Source organism: Trachypithecus francoisi, unplaced genomic scaffold, assembly GCF_009764315.1.
Source record: "Trachypithecus francoisi isolate TF-2019V2 unplaced genomic scaffold, Tfra_2.0 Lachesis_group4, whole genome shotgun sequence".
Taxonomy (NCBI): domain Eukaryota; kingdom Metazoa; phylum Chordata; class Mammalia; order Primates; family Cercopithecidae; genus Trachypithecus; species Trachypithecus francoisi.
Genome location: NW_022681469.1, coordinates 137591839 through 137607418, shown reverse-complemented (window position 1 = coordinate 137607418; position 15580 = coordinate 137591839). Strand labels below are relative to the sequence as shown.

At 44.5% G+C, this 15580-nt stretch overlaps 1 protein-coding gene across 3 annotated transcripts in view; it reads right to left on the bottom strand.

The window, feature by feature from the left end:
* HECW1 (HECT, C2 and WW domain containing E3 ubiquitin protein ligase 1) overlaps positions 1–15580 on the bottom strand; it is a 441946-nt gene that overhangs the window by 326355 nt on the left and 100011 nt on the right. For 2 of the 3 annotated variants that reach the window (XM_033193924.1, XM_033193923.1), the window contains exon 1: positions 2044–2106. The exons of the other annotated variant lie outside the window; for it this stretch is intronic. In XM_033193924.1, coding sequence (XP_033049815.1) covers positions 2044–2070 — 27 coding nt within the window. In that variant the 5' untranslated portion in view covers positions 2071–2106. Of the gene's footprint in view, positions 1–2043; positions 2107–15580 lie in introns of those variants that run through there. 3 annotated transcript variants of the gene reach the window in all.

The window sequence follows — 15580 nt, the reverse complement described above, 5'->3', positions numbered from 1 at the left end:
CAGGCACATTTCAGAGCATGATGAATCTTCTTATAATAGGAGAAGGTGTCGGGAACTTTGGCATTATTTTTAATTTTGAAGATTTACATGAAAACACAGAAGTTATGGGGCCATAGATTCCCTTTACCGAGTAAGGTTTGGTAAAGTAAAGAGTTTTGCATTTACCTTCCAGGGAACCTGGAAATAAGGCTGCTGCATCCTGTCCTTTCAGGTTCCCTGTGTCATTGCAGGAGGCTGTACTCATGCTCATGTTTTGTTTCACAAGCTAAGTCCCTGACAGCATCAGCTGGGATCCCAGTCTTCTCTCATGTTACCCAGTGAGAACTCACTCACATACATGTCAGGGGAGAATACGTGGCCTTTGTGCTTCCTGGATCACGGAATAAAATCCCCTATGATGATCTGTGTGCATATTTGGCTTTGCTGTTCGGTTCCAGGAGTTTTATCTCAAGGCAAAGCTTGTATCTGAAGATGCCATGAGCTGAGATTGTCTAGAACTGAGAAGCCCTAACTTCCCAAGGACACTAATCCTAGAAAGAAGAAAGAGGGGGCATTCTTCCTGAATGTGAAATGCACCCAGAAGGAACTGCTTGGTATTTAGAAAATAATTCTCACTCTATCTTTAAAGCCAAAGAGAAAACACCGAAGTCCAAAGGGAATGCAGACAAACTGACTGCTGTGAAAACTTTCTCTTAGCAAAAGTTACACCTTCCCTAAGGGACAGCTGGAGGGTGGAGTAAGCTGAGTGAACTGGGGAAATCAAGGCTCTGCTGAGCTCTGAGGTGTGAAAATAGTACAGAGGAAGTGGCTCCTGAGCGCACACCAAGCTGGGATACTCAAGGAGATAAAGGGGAATTTAAGTGACTGTGCTGAGACTGTTCCTGGATGTTTGGCAGCACAGGATTAAGTATTAATTTAATGCTTCCTGAATCCAACACATGCTATGCTCATTCTTTAAGTGCATTAGGCAGAACTTGTGAATTAAGAGAGCTGCTCTCTGCATGAGTAGGCAGCAGGGCCCTGTGGCAGAGGAGAAGCTGCCTCTGTGTGTGAGCGTGGCCTCATCCTCCCGCCCACTGACGCGCAGCAAGGCACGCACTGAACATCTCAGGGCGTCCCTCTCCTTCTTGCAGGGTTATTTCAAGGATTAGCTGAATATGCATGTTGATATGCTTAATAAATTTGCAAAGTGCTATGCAAATGTGGGCTTTTATTTATTTTTTAGAGAAAAGCCTCACATCAGGATTGGCTGAGTATTACCCAAGCAGCACAGGGCCCAGTGGATGGACTCCAGCTCAGACACGCAGACCTCAGTTGAAATCAATGCTCCTCATTTACCTACTGGGAGACTTCAGAGCAGTCAGTCAACCCTCTGTGACCCAGTTCCCTCGTACATCAAATGGGGACAATGATCATACCTACCATGATGCATGGTGCCCAGTAAATGTGCAAATGTGCACTGTGATGACTGTAAACCGGGGCTGTCACCAAAAGTAAAACCATGACACAGAGGAAGGAGGAGCCTTGGCAGGAAGTCTTGGGGAGCTGGTAGAAAGTACTTCCAGGGAAAGCCACCCTGCTGCAAGGACCCATCCTAATGAACCATCAGCCTCCTAGAGGATGGCCTGGCTCTGAGTCAGGAGGAGAAGCCGTTGCTCTTGTCTCAAGGCCTATTTCTGTCTGTCCATATCAACTGTACAGTAATTACCCCTAGACAGCAGAGCTCTCGGCTATAATTCTGGAAGTAGCATCATAGAGTGTTTCCAGGTACAAATTCACTTGTAACAACTGTACATTCACATCACACAAGGAGGACGCGACATGCAAAAACATCATCTCAAAATGGAGCACAGTCGAATTCTGGGGTGGATGCAGGTGGTGGGGAGGGAGGGTGATGGATCTCAAATGTCCAGCCGCACTTGAGATAATTCCTGGGCTGGGCAACAGCAATGGCCCTGGGCTGAGGCACATTCCATTATGAGTGGAGTGGGTTTATAATGGAATGACATGGATGGTTTCTTATAATCAGAAAAGCACACTGACCTTCACACTACACAGGTGCAGCAGCATAATGACCCACCACGTGTACGCGCATCAATTCCTGGGGAAAAGTCCAACGAGGTTAACTTAGTGTGTATCCCAAGCAAACAAAATCAGCAACATTACCCGCACAGACAACATTGTTCCCCCCACCCCTGCCAAGATACCTGGCCTGGGCAACCGACGTGCAAAAGGAAACATCACACAAGGACCACACTCATTTTGATAAAGTGGATAAAAAGTTGCAAGCAACATTATTCTGTGCCATAAGTAATTTGATTTGATTTTAAATTTTAATTTAAGGAATGAGACTCATGGGCCTAGAAATTTTTTTTCTTTTTCAAGAAACAAAGATTTGGTGTAGGTGTTTGTGGGGAAAGAGAAGTTCTGCTCTCCCAGCCGTCTGAGAAGGCCACCTAAAAGCATCCTCACATATGATCCACTGCTGAAGCTCCCTCGACCACAAAGGAAGGGGAATCTACAATTAAACTGCTGAAAATTCTGTTTTCAGTGCCCTTACTCCCTCAGGCATTTACTCAGACGGGAAAGACTCAAGAAGTGCTGTCCCCTTCCACTTGTTGTCCTGCGGAGTGACTGTCACCACAATCACCTTGGCATCACTGGTCTCACCATTGGCACTTTAGAGCTACCATGTCCAAAATTAGCATATAGGACTTCAGCAGAGATGCCAGGCATGGGAAAGTTGCTGATGGCTTCGTCTATCAGGGCCCTCTTAATCCAGGTACTGTTTTCGTTCATGAGTCTTTATTCTGATTTGATAACCTCATCTTCCTTTGGAGTTACAGTCACCATGAACATAATCAATATGGCCTGATTCCAGAAAAAAAGCAGTCTATGATGTCAGCATTCCCAAACCCCGATGAAACCTGAAGCTTTGCTGACAAATGAATTCATATAAGAAACGAGTAGCAAGCTCGCATTCTGGGTGCAGAGATTATGTTCTCAACCCTGGTCCAAGCAGATCTGAATAGAAGAGGGAGAGAATTCAACATCCACGTACTGAGAACCTGCTCTGTGTCCAATGCGCTGGTGGATGCTACTGGACTTCTCAGTGGTGACGCACACCGTGCAGCACCCTTGCTCCTTCCTACTCCCTGCCACAGCCACTGGCTTCCCGGCTGGTTCTCAAGCTGCCCCAGTTCTGCCCCATCTGCAGGCTCCCCTGCCCTGCCTTCCCCCTTGGAGAAGGGCCAACTAGAAAAAGATGCAAGAAGGAACACACTAGGGCCATGTCCCTGCCTCTGGCCTTAGTTACCATGTGAACATTGCCAACTCTCCAATTTCTGTGATAGGTCAGAGCACTCATCTGATGTTCAAACCCAGTCCTCATCCACTGGAGCTTTGCGCAGCCATCCAAGCACCGTGCAAGAAAAACTCAGGGTCTTGATTCCTATGCCCACACCTCCCTTAAAAGTCCAGCCTTAGTCATGCTTCCTTCACCTCTTAGAACTCCCTGTCAGGAACTTGGACAGCTTTCTTTCTCCAGTCCTCTTTTCCCATCCTTTTTGTCCAACCAAGCACTGAGTTCATCTGCTCCTACCTCTTAATGGTTCTAGAATTCATCTGCCTCTCACCATTTCTGCCTCCTTCAGCATGGACCAAACCTCTCTCTCTCACTCAACTCCCATGGAGCCTAACCAGCCTCCTCGTCTGCACCTTTGCTCTTAATACAGTCTCCACAATGGACAGAACATTTTATTGAAAAAGGAAACCTGATGTCGCCCTTCCTTGTTTCAGTGGCTTCACACTTCCTTTAGGCTAAAGCTTTAAATACCAGTTTGAGACTTACTTTATACAAACATGCAAAGTGGATCTGGCCCTCCCTCCTCCCCGGCCTCACTGCTACCTCCCTCCTCCTGACCTGTGACACTCTGTCCACTTGGGAATCCTACAGTCTCCAGAGGCACTTATTTCCTCCTTCCTTGGAGATGCCAGTGTGCTGTCCAGCCAGATGCCAGCCAGCTGCCTGACCTGAGCTGCCCTTAGCCCTTCTTCCTCCACACCCCTCACTCCTTGGCCTTCCCTGTGCTTCCCCTTCCCCCACAACAGAGGCCTGGGAATAGTACCCTGTAGTTATTATTTTTTGACAGTTTTAAAAATAATTCTAATGAACTATTTATGTATGTATTTGTTTAATGTCTATCTTGCAAAATTGACTCAGAATTCTCTGGGAGCTGGGGCTGCCATCCTCAGCACTTAGCACATAGCCTGGTACAGGGCATGCTCACTGTCCTAAGCCAAATGTTGATCCAATTAATTAAACACACACCTGCATGTACATTTGGAGAGTAAAAAGAAGAGGAAAAAAGACCATTCAAATGGGCTGTTTAGACATTATCTATTTAGCACTTAGCACTGGGGATACTGGTGTATTTCACTTTACAGTTTACTGTAAACTGTTTCTTTACAGTTTACTAATTGTTTAACTGCAAAGCTTGACTCTGGAAATAAAAAAGGAATGAGAGCAGAAGTGGAGACTTTATAAAGAAAGTGAATGTGAATCAAAAAGGATCCAGCTCCAGATCCTGGAAGCTTACCCCACTCCACCAAAGAGAACCTGGATGGAACCCTCTTCCATCAGGAATAAACTGGAGCCCAAAGAAATGAAGGAATCAGATGGGGACCAAGTGACCTGTCTACACAAAAGTCACCTGATGTGTACTTCTACTCCCGGCTCTCAGCCCACCTTCAGCTACACAGATCTGCACGGCCCCTTGCTTCTGCCATATGGGATCCAGCCTGACAGCAGCAAATAAGTGCACAGATTTCAAGTAGAGGAAATCCCCAGGAAATGGCAAGGAAGAGTATTAGGAATCAACAAAGTACTACTTGAAAATAACCTGAGATTCGATGATTCTTCCTTCAAAGGCACAACTGGTTTATACACAGCTATACACAGCCAGTTCCTCTGTTGGACTCAAGTGGCCATGACCCTCAGGAAAATCCTCTAGGAGTGCTCAGCACAGGGCAGCAGGAAGTCACGTGGGGAGGGTCCCTCTTGCAGACCCTTGCAGCACAGCAACAGGAGAGCAGGGTGGTGTTGGAGGCCCAGCCCTGCCTAAGGCCGCTCCTCCATAGGTCCTGGCTGCCGCACCCTGCTCATGCCCTGTAAACCCCTGGCACCTCTCTAGAGCCCTGTAAATCAACCATCTGACAGGGCCTGTCACTACTTATCAGCACTGACTGGCAGTGACACCACCTCCGAGGCCTGATGCTCTGCCACAGCCACTAGGTCAACTGAGTAGAGTTAGGATTATTAAAAATCAAATGAGCCAAGCAGGATGTCACTCCTGGGCAAATATTGATCTGTCCCTACCCAAATGAACTAAGATTAAAAACCAAATATTAGAAAGGGCTTCAGACCACACTGTGATTTATCATAGGCTAAAACAAATTGTTTCACTGTTTTGCTTCCCTTGTCTTTCATTCGGTCTGTCGTCTGATAAGTGGAGGATTTTTTGAGGAAGAGGTCAAGGTCATTCATGGGTGGAATACATAAAAGCTAGCAATATAAAAGATGACATTTATTTATTTATTTATTTATTTGAGACAGAGTCTCACTGCCGCCCAGGCTGGAGTGCAGTGGTGCCATCTCGGCTCACTGCAAGCTCCGCCTCCCGGGTTCATGCCATTCTCCGGCCTCAGCCTCCCAAAAAGCTGGAACTACAGGCACCCGCCACCACACCTGGCTTACATTTTGTATTTTTAGTAGACACGAGGTTTCACTATGTTAGCCAGGATGGTCTCGATCTCCTGACCTTGTAATCCGCCCACCTCGGCCTCCCAAAGTGCTGGGATTACAGGCGTGAGGCACCGCACCCGGCAAAAGATGAGATTTAAAAACAACTTTTTTTCCTAATTATAGAAACAAAGTACATTTGCTTTTGAAAAGCCAAGCCATACGGACTACAAACAACAGGATGAACGGTCACTCGGAAACCCCACCCTGGAAGAAAGCCAGAAGTCCTGGTTCGGGTAAGGTTCTCTTTTTTATGGGGTGGTTTGAGGGAGGCCCAGCCAGTGTGCCGCCTTCCGGGAGGGACGTGTGCCTACAGGTCTGGGCTTCTAAGAGGGCATCACAGCTAAGAAGCCCGGGAGTGGCTGGTCCTCAAAGGGGGCTTGTGATATTTAAAAATAATTTACACTTATTTTAAGTGGGTGTATTGGATATCCCCAGAAATCTGGTCAGCTGGGGCAATTGCCCCTCGCAAATCATTGTGACTATCAATTATTTAAAGTCATCCTAAGTATAGACAATTGGCATTTGGGATTTGAGTTCCAGCAGGAGGTACCAAGCTGTAGAGATATTTAAAGACATACAATTCCTATTTCATTGACCCCAAACCACTCAAGGAAATTTATGGCCCTCCTCTTCTATCAGGTAAAGACCCTAGCATGGTGTTTGCCGTCTGATAACTATTTGCCAACAGACTGACCAACCCGGTACACGAAGGAAGGAAAAGCCTGTGTGTGGATTGCCATATTATGTGGTTAATTCCGGAAACGTCACACCAGACACCTTTGCAAAGACAAAGTAAGCTCAGTTGCACATATTTTGAAGGAGATTTTAAAAAATTTTCTTCTTCTTAGAGACCAGAAAATTACATTTGCTAATTTAATAAAACTATGCTTTATGGTGAGAACCCAAGATGGGGGATGAAGAGTTTCACTAGACCTTCTCCCTTTTGGCTGATGTCGCAGCAAGTATTCATCAGCCATCAGCCAGCCTGGATAGCAGGCCAAAAAAACGGCTGTCTGGTCTCGTGTTGGAAGTTCTGTTTTGAACTTTGTGACCTTGATTCCATCAGCATGACTTGGGGTCTGAATGATTTTGTTTTGTCCCAATCTATTTTCTTTCAGTTCCTTGTTTTGATCCAACATCAATTTTCAGGAGATATTAAATGTACTGTCATATAACATTATGGTGTTATTGTCACTGAATTCATTTTCCGGGGAGGAGGTCTCTTTATGATCCAATACCTAATAGCATCATTTCCTGTCAGCAATGACTTACGATGCCTTCCACATTCCCAGGCCCCCCCACTATGACAGAACGTCCCTCTTACATTAGAGGGAAAAAAAGGCTTTGACAAATAGCCCAGGCTTTACTTGAAGAGCATGAACTTAGTGGTATAGCCAGTGGGCTACTCCTTTTTAAAGATACTTATTTTACTCATACATTTTTCATTTTCATTCATTCATATATTTATTTACTTCTCTAGCATATCCATGGCTAAACAATGACACACAGGGAGAAAATAAAGATGGCTTCACTTTAAACTTCCATGTTCCCTAACTTCCCTTTTGGCACTTTCTTCCCAACCTGAGGGACCCATCCTTGTTCTTAGATACACTGGTCCAAAGAGATCAGTTTGTCCCTAAAAGAACAGTTCTAACTCCATAACCAGGCAACATAAATATGACCACCTGTGGGGGTGGCCTCCTCCTCCCCAGGCCTTACTCCTCAGATTCTAATTCTGAGCACCAAAGGAAAAAGTCACAGGAGAAGTCAAGCTGGGTCCTGGAGCCAAGGTGGTAAGAACAGGGTGGGGACAGCTTCTGGCCAGCACCCACTCTGGGGCCAGCGTCATGGCCATGAGCTGGGACCCCTCCCCACCAGTTCCATCCCCCACAATGCAGCACTTTATTGCTGCTCAGCCCAGAACTGTTTCCTTTCTTCCCTAACCTTCATGTTTCATCCAAGGTACATCTGTGATTGGCAAACACACATAATAGAACTCCATCCTTGAATAACTCCACAACAGAGCTGTCTTCTAAGAATAATAGCTAATCTCAGGGTGTTTTCATTAAAAACAGATTTCAGTGACAGACTATCAAAACATTTTCCTTTTACAAAATGCAATATGAAAGGGCAGAATTATGCAAAGGATACGGGCTTCACTCTGCCCTGAGCAACCAAGGGCCCTCTCCCATTGGCTTCAGTATCTCATTTAAATTTCCCACCATGGGTATGCAAGCAGACTAAGTCCTACTCAGCGCTTTTGCAGGCTCCAAGTGGGGGGGAAAAAAAAAGACTGGTGAACTGCATTTCTGCCTCTGTTTTCAAAATCTGTCACCAGTTATCCTTGAGGGGTGGTTTGTTTGTGTTCTTAGGGAGTTGGAGAGGTATTATCTAGCAAAACAGGCTCAGAGTCACCCAACATGCATTGACTGTCTCCCACATAGCTGGCATTGTTTTGGGCACTGCAGATACAGTGGTAAACACTCATCTCTAGTACTGATGTGACTTCCTATGTGCCAGGCACTGTTCTGAGTGCTTTATACATATTAACCCATTTGATCCTCACAATAATCTAGCGAGGCAGCTGCTATGACTGTCTACACTTTACAGAGGAGGAAACTGAGGCATGGAGAGTTGCTGTAATATGCCCAATGTCATGCAAGTAGTAAGGAGCAGAAGCAGATTCAGAGCCAGGCACCTAGCTCCAGAGTGCCCATGCTCAGTGGCCCACCCTGCAAAGACTAGTGTGGTACCTGCCCTTCAGGAGGGGAGACACACTGAACAGATGAGCTGAACACACAACAAGATGTCAGAGCATTCCATTTAAGAGCTGAGGAGGGCTCCAGGCAGGTCTTCTCCAGTGATTTACATTTTATTTTGGTCAGGAATACCTTTAAGACACTGAAGGCAATGTCCCTTCCCCCCAGAACCTCTGAAGCCCCAGCTTCCATGAGGCAAACAGTCACTTTCCCTCCCCACTCCCTCCCTGCCTCCTTCCTTCTCTCCCTCCTTTCTTTCCTTCCCTCCCTCCCATCCTCCCTTCCTTCCTCCCTTCTTCTCTCCCTCCCTCCCTCCTTCTCCTCTCTAGTTTTCACTTTACCTTTATAGTCTCTTCTTTCTGAACTTTATCATTGGGTATAGTTAGTTTTTTTTGTTTTATTTCCTATTGTGAAAGGAAAATAAATCTTGGGACCCCCAAATCACTAAGCCAAGAGAAAAGTCGAGCTGGCAACTACAGCAGGCAAACCTGCTTCCCATTTGATTCCTAAATAAGGCAGCTACAAAGATTTTTTAAAAGCTACATACCTCCCCAATAATGTGCCCACAAGGAAATTTCTTGTGGGCCTCAAGGTCTTTACCCTCAAACAGTTCTGTTGAATTTCACCCTGGCAATGTAAACTGATAGCTGATCTTCACAGCTTACCTGAGACAAATGCATATTTGATTGCTTCCTCTGCCCTGTTGTTTATGTAAAAATGCAGATTCACTGAGCCAGACTGCATTGAGTATTCAGCAAAAGGCTGATCAAGGACTCAAAAGAATGTAACCTTCTGTCTCTTATCTACCTATGACCTGGAAGTTCCTGCTTCAAGTTTTCCCACTTTTCTGGACCAAAGCAATGTACATCTTAAACATATTGATTGATGTCTCATGACTCCCTAAAATGTACAAAAGCAAGCTGTACCCCAACCACCTTGGGCCTCAAAGGACCTCCTGACACCGTCAGGAGTGCAGCCTTAAACTTGCCAAAAGAAACTTTCTAAATTGATTGAGACCTGTCTCAGACACTTTGAATTCACACTATTTCATTTTAGCTTTTCTCCCCATGAATGGTTTTCCAAATCACTTAATAATTTTAGTAATTACTTAAATAATGATATAGATTAAGTAATCACTTAATATATCATAATACATGAGATTTCTTATTAACTTGTGTCTATTTCAGGATTTTACTCCTATTGCTCTTTCTATTCATATGCCCACACATGAAGTTTTAGTGTTTGCATGTGTGTGTATACACGGACTAGCACATATAAACATATTTACTGTATATTTATTACATATATCACATTGGGTAGCACAGGTACCTCCATCATTAATTTTAATGTCTCATTTTTATAAAAGAGACGGAGTCTTGCTATGTTGCCCAGGCTGTTCTCAAACTCCTGGGCTCAAGTGATCCACCCCTCTTGGCCTCCCAAAATGCTGGGATTACTAGTGTGAACCACCGTGCCCAGCCCTTCATTAATTTTTGAAATAAGTTATCTTAGTGGTGCTTGCATTTTTGTCCATCTAGAATCCAGAGAGCTGGTGACTGTGGGCCAGGGGAGTGTGCTGGGTGTGTAGGAGAATGCCACCCACACCCATGCCCACACTCAGGACTCCCCACCAAGGTGCCAGTAGAGCCCAATACTGAGACTCATTGGCCATCCTCCAGAACATAAAGACTCACATATCTTGTTAGTGGGATTAAATTAAACTAACAAATGAATAGGGGAAAGTTTTGCGCATTAAGTTATCCTATCCATGAGCACCATGTCTCTGTATGGATTAAATTCCTGTTTTGATTCTTTAAATGACTCTTCATAGATTTCCTCATGTAGCTCATACAAAGTCCTGGCTGCTTGGTAGTCCATGTTCTCTTTTTCTTGAGTTCAAAATGTTTTCTGAAATGATCATAGGCTTGGCCAAGGATGCCTCTCTTATTCCGCATTTTTAAAGAATAGTAGTCCCTTACTCCCTTCTGTTGTCTTTCATCAGCCTAGTATTTGTTCCCAAGTATTATCTTTAAACACGGTTCCTGGTCTGAAGTGCAGGCTGGGAGGGCAGGTAGGTCCCCAGTCAAGGGGGGCCAAACCTCCTCCCGTTGTGGCCACTCCTCAGAGCAGGGGGAACTCTCTGCAGATTTCACCCCAAGTAAGGTGCTGGGTGCGGGGGTAGGGGGGCTCGACTTATTCCTGCAGGGTCCCCAGGGACAGAGCTCCGGGCTCCCTTGGATATGGCTCTGCCAGTTCCAGGGGAGGCTCTCCTGACCTGACTAGCCCCAGGTGTGCTCTGGCTGGCTTCCAAGGGACTAGTGTTGTCAAGACTTGGGTCTGGACCATGGGTCTGGCAGAGGATTCGCGGGATTTGCTGGTGATTCACACTTGTGAGGCAACGAGATAGGGAGGAGAAGCCTGCACAGGGACCCAGATAGTCACAAAAGGCGACTTTATTCAGCACTTGTTTCATTTGCTGTGTACATATTTCCTTTCAGGGCCTCATGTGGAGGGGGCTTTTCATTCACACATTCACTCAGTAAATGTCTGTGGTGGGCCAACTACATACCAGACACTGTGGATCAGGCAATAAGTCAGTGAGCAACACAGCCCACAGGCCCTGGCTGTAGAGCTCATATTGAGGGGAAGAGAGCAACCAAAAACACCATAAATAAGTAAACTGCACATGTTAGAGATCATGCAATTTCAAGAAACAATGAGAAATGAAATGTTGAGAAACAATGAGAAAAGATGTGGGTAGGAGATGAAGGTTTCCCTGGGTCTTCAGGAAAAGCTTCAAAGATAAGGAGGTTTTGAATAAAGACCTGAAGGAAGAAAAGGACTATCCATTCCTGCCCAAGGGAAGAATATTCCAGGTTAAAAGGCCTGAGGTGGGAGAGCATCTGCAGAGGCCAGTATGGCCGGCGTATGTGGAACAAAGAGAAGGACAGAAGGAAATAAAGCTGGGGATGTCACAAGGGGCCAGGTTGTGTTAGGCTTCTAGTTCACTGGAAGGACTCTGGTGTTCACACATTGCAAGGTGGGAAGTCACTGGTGAGCCCTGAGTGGGGAAGTGACATGATCTGGCTGGCATTGAGCAGGGGCTCTCCAGCTGCTGCTTTAGGAACACACTGGAAGGAAGAGGAGGGAGGAAGTTGGGAGACCTTGCAAAAATCTAGGCCAATCACGGTGGTGTGAACAGGGTGGGAGTGGTGTGGGTGGTGAGAATTTGGCAGAATTGTAGATAGAAGAGAGCTGTCACTGGCAGGGTGGTATTGCATGTTAATTTGTAAAGCCTGTGGCTAACCTTTTGCTTGTTTAGCAACCTGTATATCCTACGCTGCTCTTGCAGACTGTGGAGAGAAGCTGGCTGCTCCTCACCTGCTCATCTTGCTACCTTCCATGAAGCTTATTTCTGGATATGAAGCATCTTGTCTTTCCCGTACCAGAAGCTATAATCTGTTTCCATCTCTCTCTCTCTGAATCTGCCTTTTTCTATTGCGGCTATCACAGCTTCTATTATGCCCATTGTGTCGCTATACCTACTTCCAGCTTTGCTGCATTTTTGGGAACTGGAGAGCTCCAATAAACAGGAAGAGAGGAGCAAGTGGAGGCTTGGAGACTGACTGGTGCAGGCCTGGAGCTACAGAGGGCAGGTGAAATGTGCAGGCAGGTGGAGGTCTGGGCTGATCTTCAGAGTCCAGTTGCACCTTTATCCTGGAAATCAGTTCTGGAGTCAGATACACCGATCCCTATTTCTAGCTTCTACAACAGTATTTATTTTGTACTAGTTTGGAGGCTTTCATAAAACTATTTTTATGGAAATTACTTTTGGGGGAAAGGAGAGGCATCCAGGAAATCTATCATTGATCTGCTAAATGGACCGCACCACCACCTTTTCCAATTACATGTTTTTCCACTGGATAATATTTTCAGATTCTACAGACACACGAGTGTCTAAGACTTTGAAAAGCAAACAGCAGCATCTTTCAATATAAAGATATTAAAACCCATAGGCATGCACTGATTTGGATATATGTGACTGTGTGTGGCCAACTCTTGTCTCTACCATAATAGAATCTAAAAACTCCTGGAGACTAAATAAATTATGTTAGTTGGTGATAAGATATTGAGGGCTAATGAGGCAAGAAAAATTATAATATCCAAATTGTGATTTTTTTTTAGTAACTGTTGTTTCTACATTGAATACGTATGAAAACATTAAGAGTTTCCAGATGTGATATTGAACATAGAAATAGAGGTTCTGGGAGATAGCGTCAACCAGCTAGGGAGAAGGAGAGAAGTTAGATTTTTGGATCCAGTCTCTGTATGTCAGCCAAAGGAGAACATGTGCCTACTGAGAACTATGAGCCAGAGGGGCACTCATTTCCACAACTCTGAAAACTGGGTCTCTACAATTGAACACAGTAATCAGAATATTAAAAAGCATGAGTGTCACGAAACAATGTTCCATGAATATTTTTATGTTTTTGGTGTTAATGATTTCTGAGCAAAGGCACATGGGTTAAAGGATGATTATTGGCTACCCTAAAGATAGAGACTTTTGGAGAGATATAAAGTCTGTCTTCTGGAGATGGTGAAAGCCTAGAGTCCTTTGCCTCCCCTCACCAGAGAGGATTATTTTATATTCCAGAGCGGAGGTCTGGTGTTGGCCAATTAAATGTGATGTTCACTGTAAGCAAGAAGTTTTAAGAGGTATCATGAGTTTCACCATCCCTCTTGTTACTGCCTGCTTTCCCGCAAGAACACCATGTTCTAGTTCTAGATTGGGCTATGCCTTCAGCCTACACTTCAGAAGCACATCTGAGCCCAAACCACAAGGGGAAGGAAAGCTGCAGCTGACCCACAGCCAAATGTGATGTGAGTGAGAAATAAACCTTTGTTGTGGAAGCCACTGAGATTGTGTGGATGTTTATTTCACAGCATAACCAGCAAAAGCAAGCTAATGCAGCTGTACAGCCAGCCTCCATTTCTACTCCTCTTCGAATTAAATTCCACTGCTCAGGGCAAGATGGCATGTCCTGATTCTTTTATGCCACCAGCACTTGGCTTTTCCCTAAATTGACCTACTTTGAAGGAGGGGTCTTATAATTCACCAGTGGAGGAGAGGTTCTGGCACAAATAGAGACTTGTAAGGTTGCACTGAGGGGTGTCTTTCTTCTTTCCTGTGACCTATTCAAACTATCCCAATCAACCAGTTCCTCTCCTTTTTCTTTTTGTATTCGCTGGTTTCTTTCTTTCATTGAAATTCCAAGCTCTTTCCTTATGATCAGTTTTCCCCATTACTGTCAACTCTGGGATCAAATTCCTCCCAGAGGTTGTTATGTCAGAATATATTTTGTGTGCCCTCCTCAATGCTGCCACCAGGACTTGGTTCCTGCTTACAGCAGCTGAGGAGCTATGTTACTGGTACAAGCCCACAGTTGAATTCCTATATCTTCACTAGGTTTTCATCCCAAGCATTGAAAACCAGGGGCAGTATGTCTCTAGCACCATCCAAGGTCTACATATTCTCCTTGAATCTACTCTCTTGGGTCCTTTTCAATCTCTTTAGCTGGCAAGCAGAGAGTCCCCATGAAGGCACTAACACAATTATAATGTTGAATTTCACAGACCTAAATTGGGTCCTCCTGGAGGCATTTACATTTTAGAAGTGCCATCTTCCATCATAGCAGCCGGAACAGGGAGGGAGTAGGAGGAAGACCTGCCAAGGGAGGTTATCATCTTGGCTCCTTTCACTGTTTACCATGGCCCAGGAGGGACTTCTGACAAAACAGCACCCGGAGTATGCTGGAGATTGCTCATATTATGCCAAAGAGCTTAAAAGATCTCACATATACAGACTTAGTGAAATAGCCCACTGCTTCATGTTCTCTAATGGGCATCCAGTAGATTGAGGAATTCTAAGGTGGAACATGATTTAGCACACTGAGCAAAGCAAGATAAGATGCCTTGGTGGAAATCAATTCAGTGAATCCACGTTATGTGAAAACACCAACAGGGATGCTTTGCTTTCAGACTTGTAAATGCCCAGAAAAAAAGACTTACATTCACGGGACTGTGATGGGAGGGACATACGATTCCCAGCTGTGGAAAGGACAGAAGAGCAGAGGGAGGTAGAGAAGCCCCAGTTCAAGTCTCATTCTGCTACTTTCTGGCTGTGGGATCGTATGCAAGTTACTTAGCCTCTCTAAATGTTAGTTTCTTACTTGTCAATTAGAATTAGAATTCTATCTACTTCATAGTGCTGTCAGCAGATTTTGGAGGGAAAATATATGGAAAGGACTTAAGAATAGCACCAGACACATAGCATCTATTCCCCACAGGACAGAGAGAGGATTCAGTGTTGAAAAAGGCATGTCAAACTCAGGAGCTGGAGGGCCCTGATGATGTGCTAATGCTTGGAAGAGCTGCAACCAACAGTCCCTTTCTGCTTTAATTTATTTTTTTAAATCTTGGCATACTTTCAGACTTACAGAGAACTTGCAAGAATATGACAATGAATTCCCTAATATATTTCACACAGATTCTCCAAATGTTCACATTTTGCTGTTTGTTTTTCCTTTTTCTCACTGTCTCTATGTGAGAGACATATAATTTATACATGTATACATATTTATATATACATATGTGTGTGTGTCATGTTTTTCTGAACCATTCAAGAGTAATCTGTAGACAGTATGCTCCCATACTCCTAAATACTATGATGCATATTTCCTAAAAACAAGACATTATTTTATATACCTACAGTATAATTATAAAAATCAGGATATTAACCTCAACATGGCATCTAATCTACAGGCCTTATTCAGATCTCATCAATTTTCTCAATAATGTCCTTTATGAAAAAGAAAAATCCAAGATGCAAGATCTTGTGTTATATTCAGTTCAGTTGTTTTTCTTTGTATTTCATGACACTGGTTGTTTTTATTTATTTATTTATTTATTTATTTATTTTTGAGACAGAGTCTTGCACTGTTGCCCAGGCTGAAGTGCA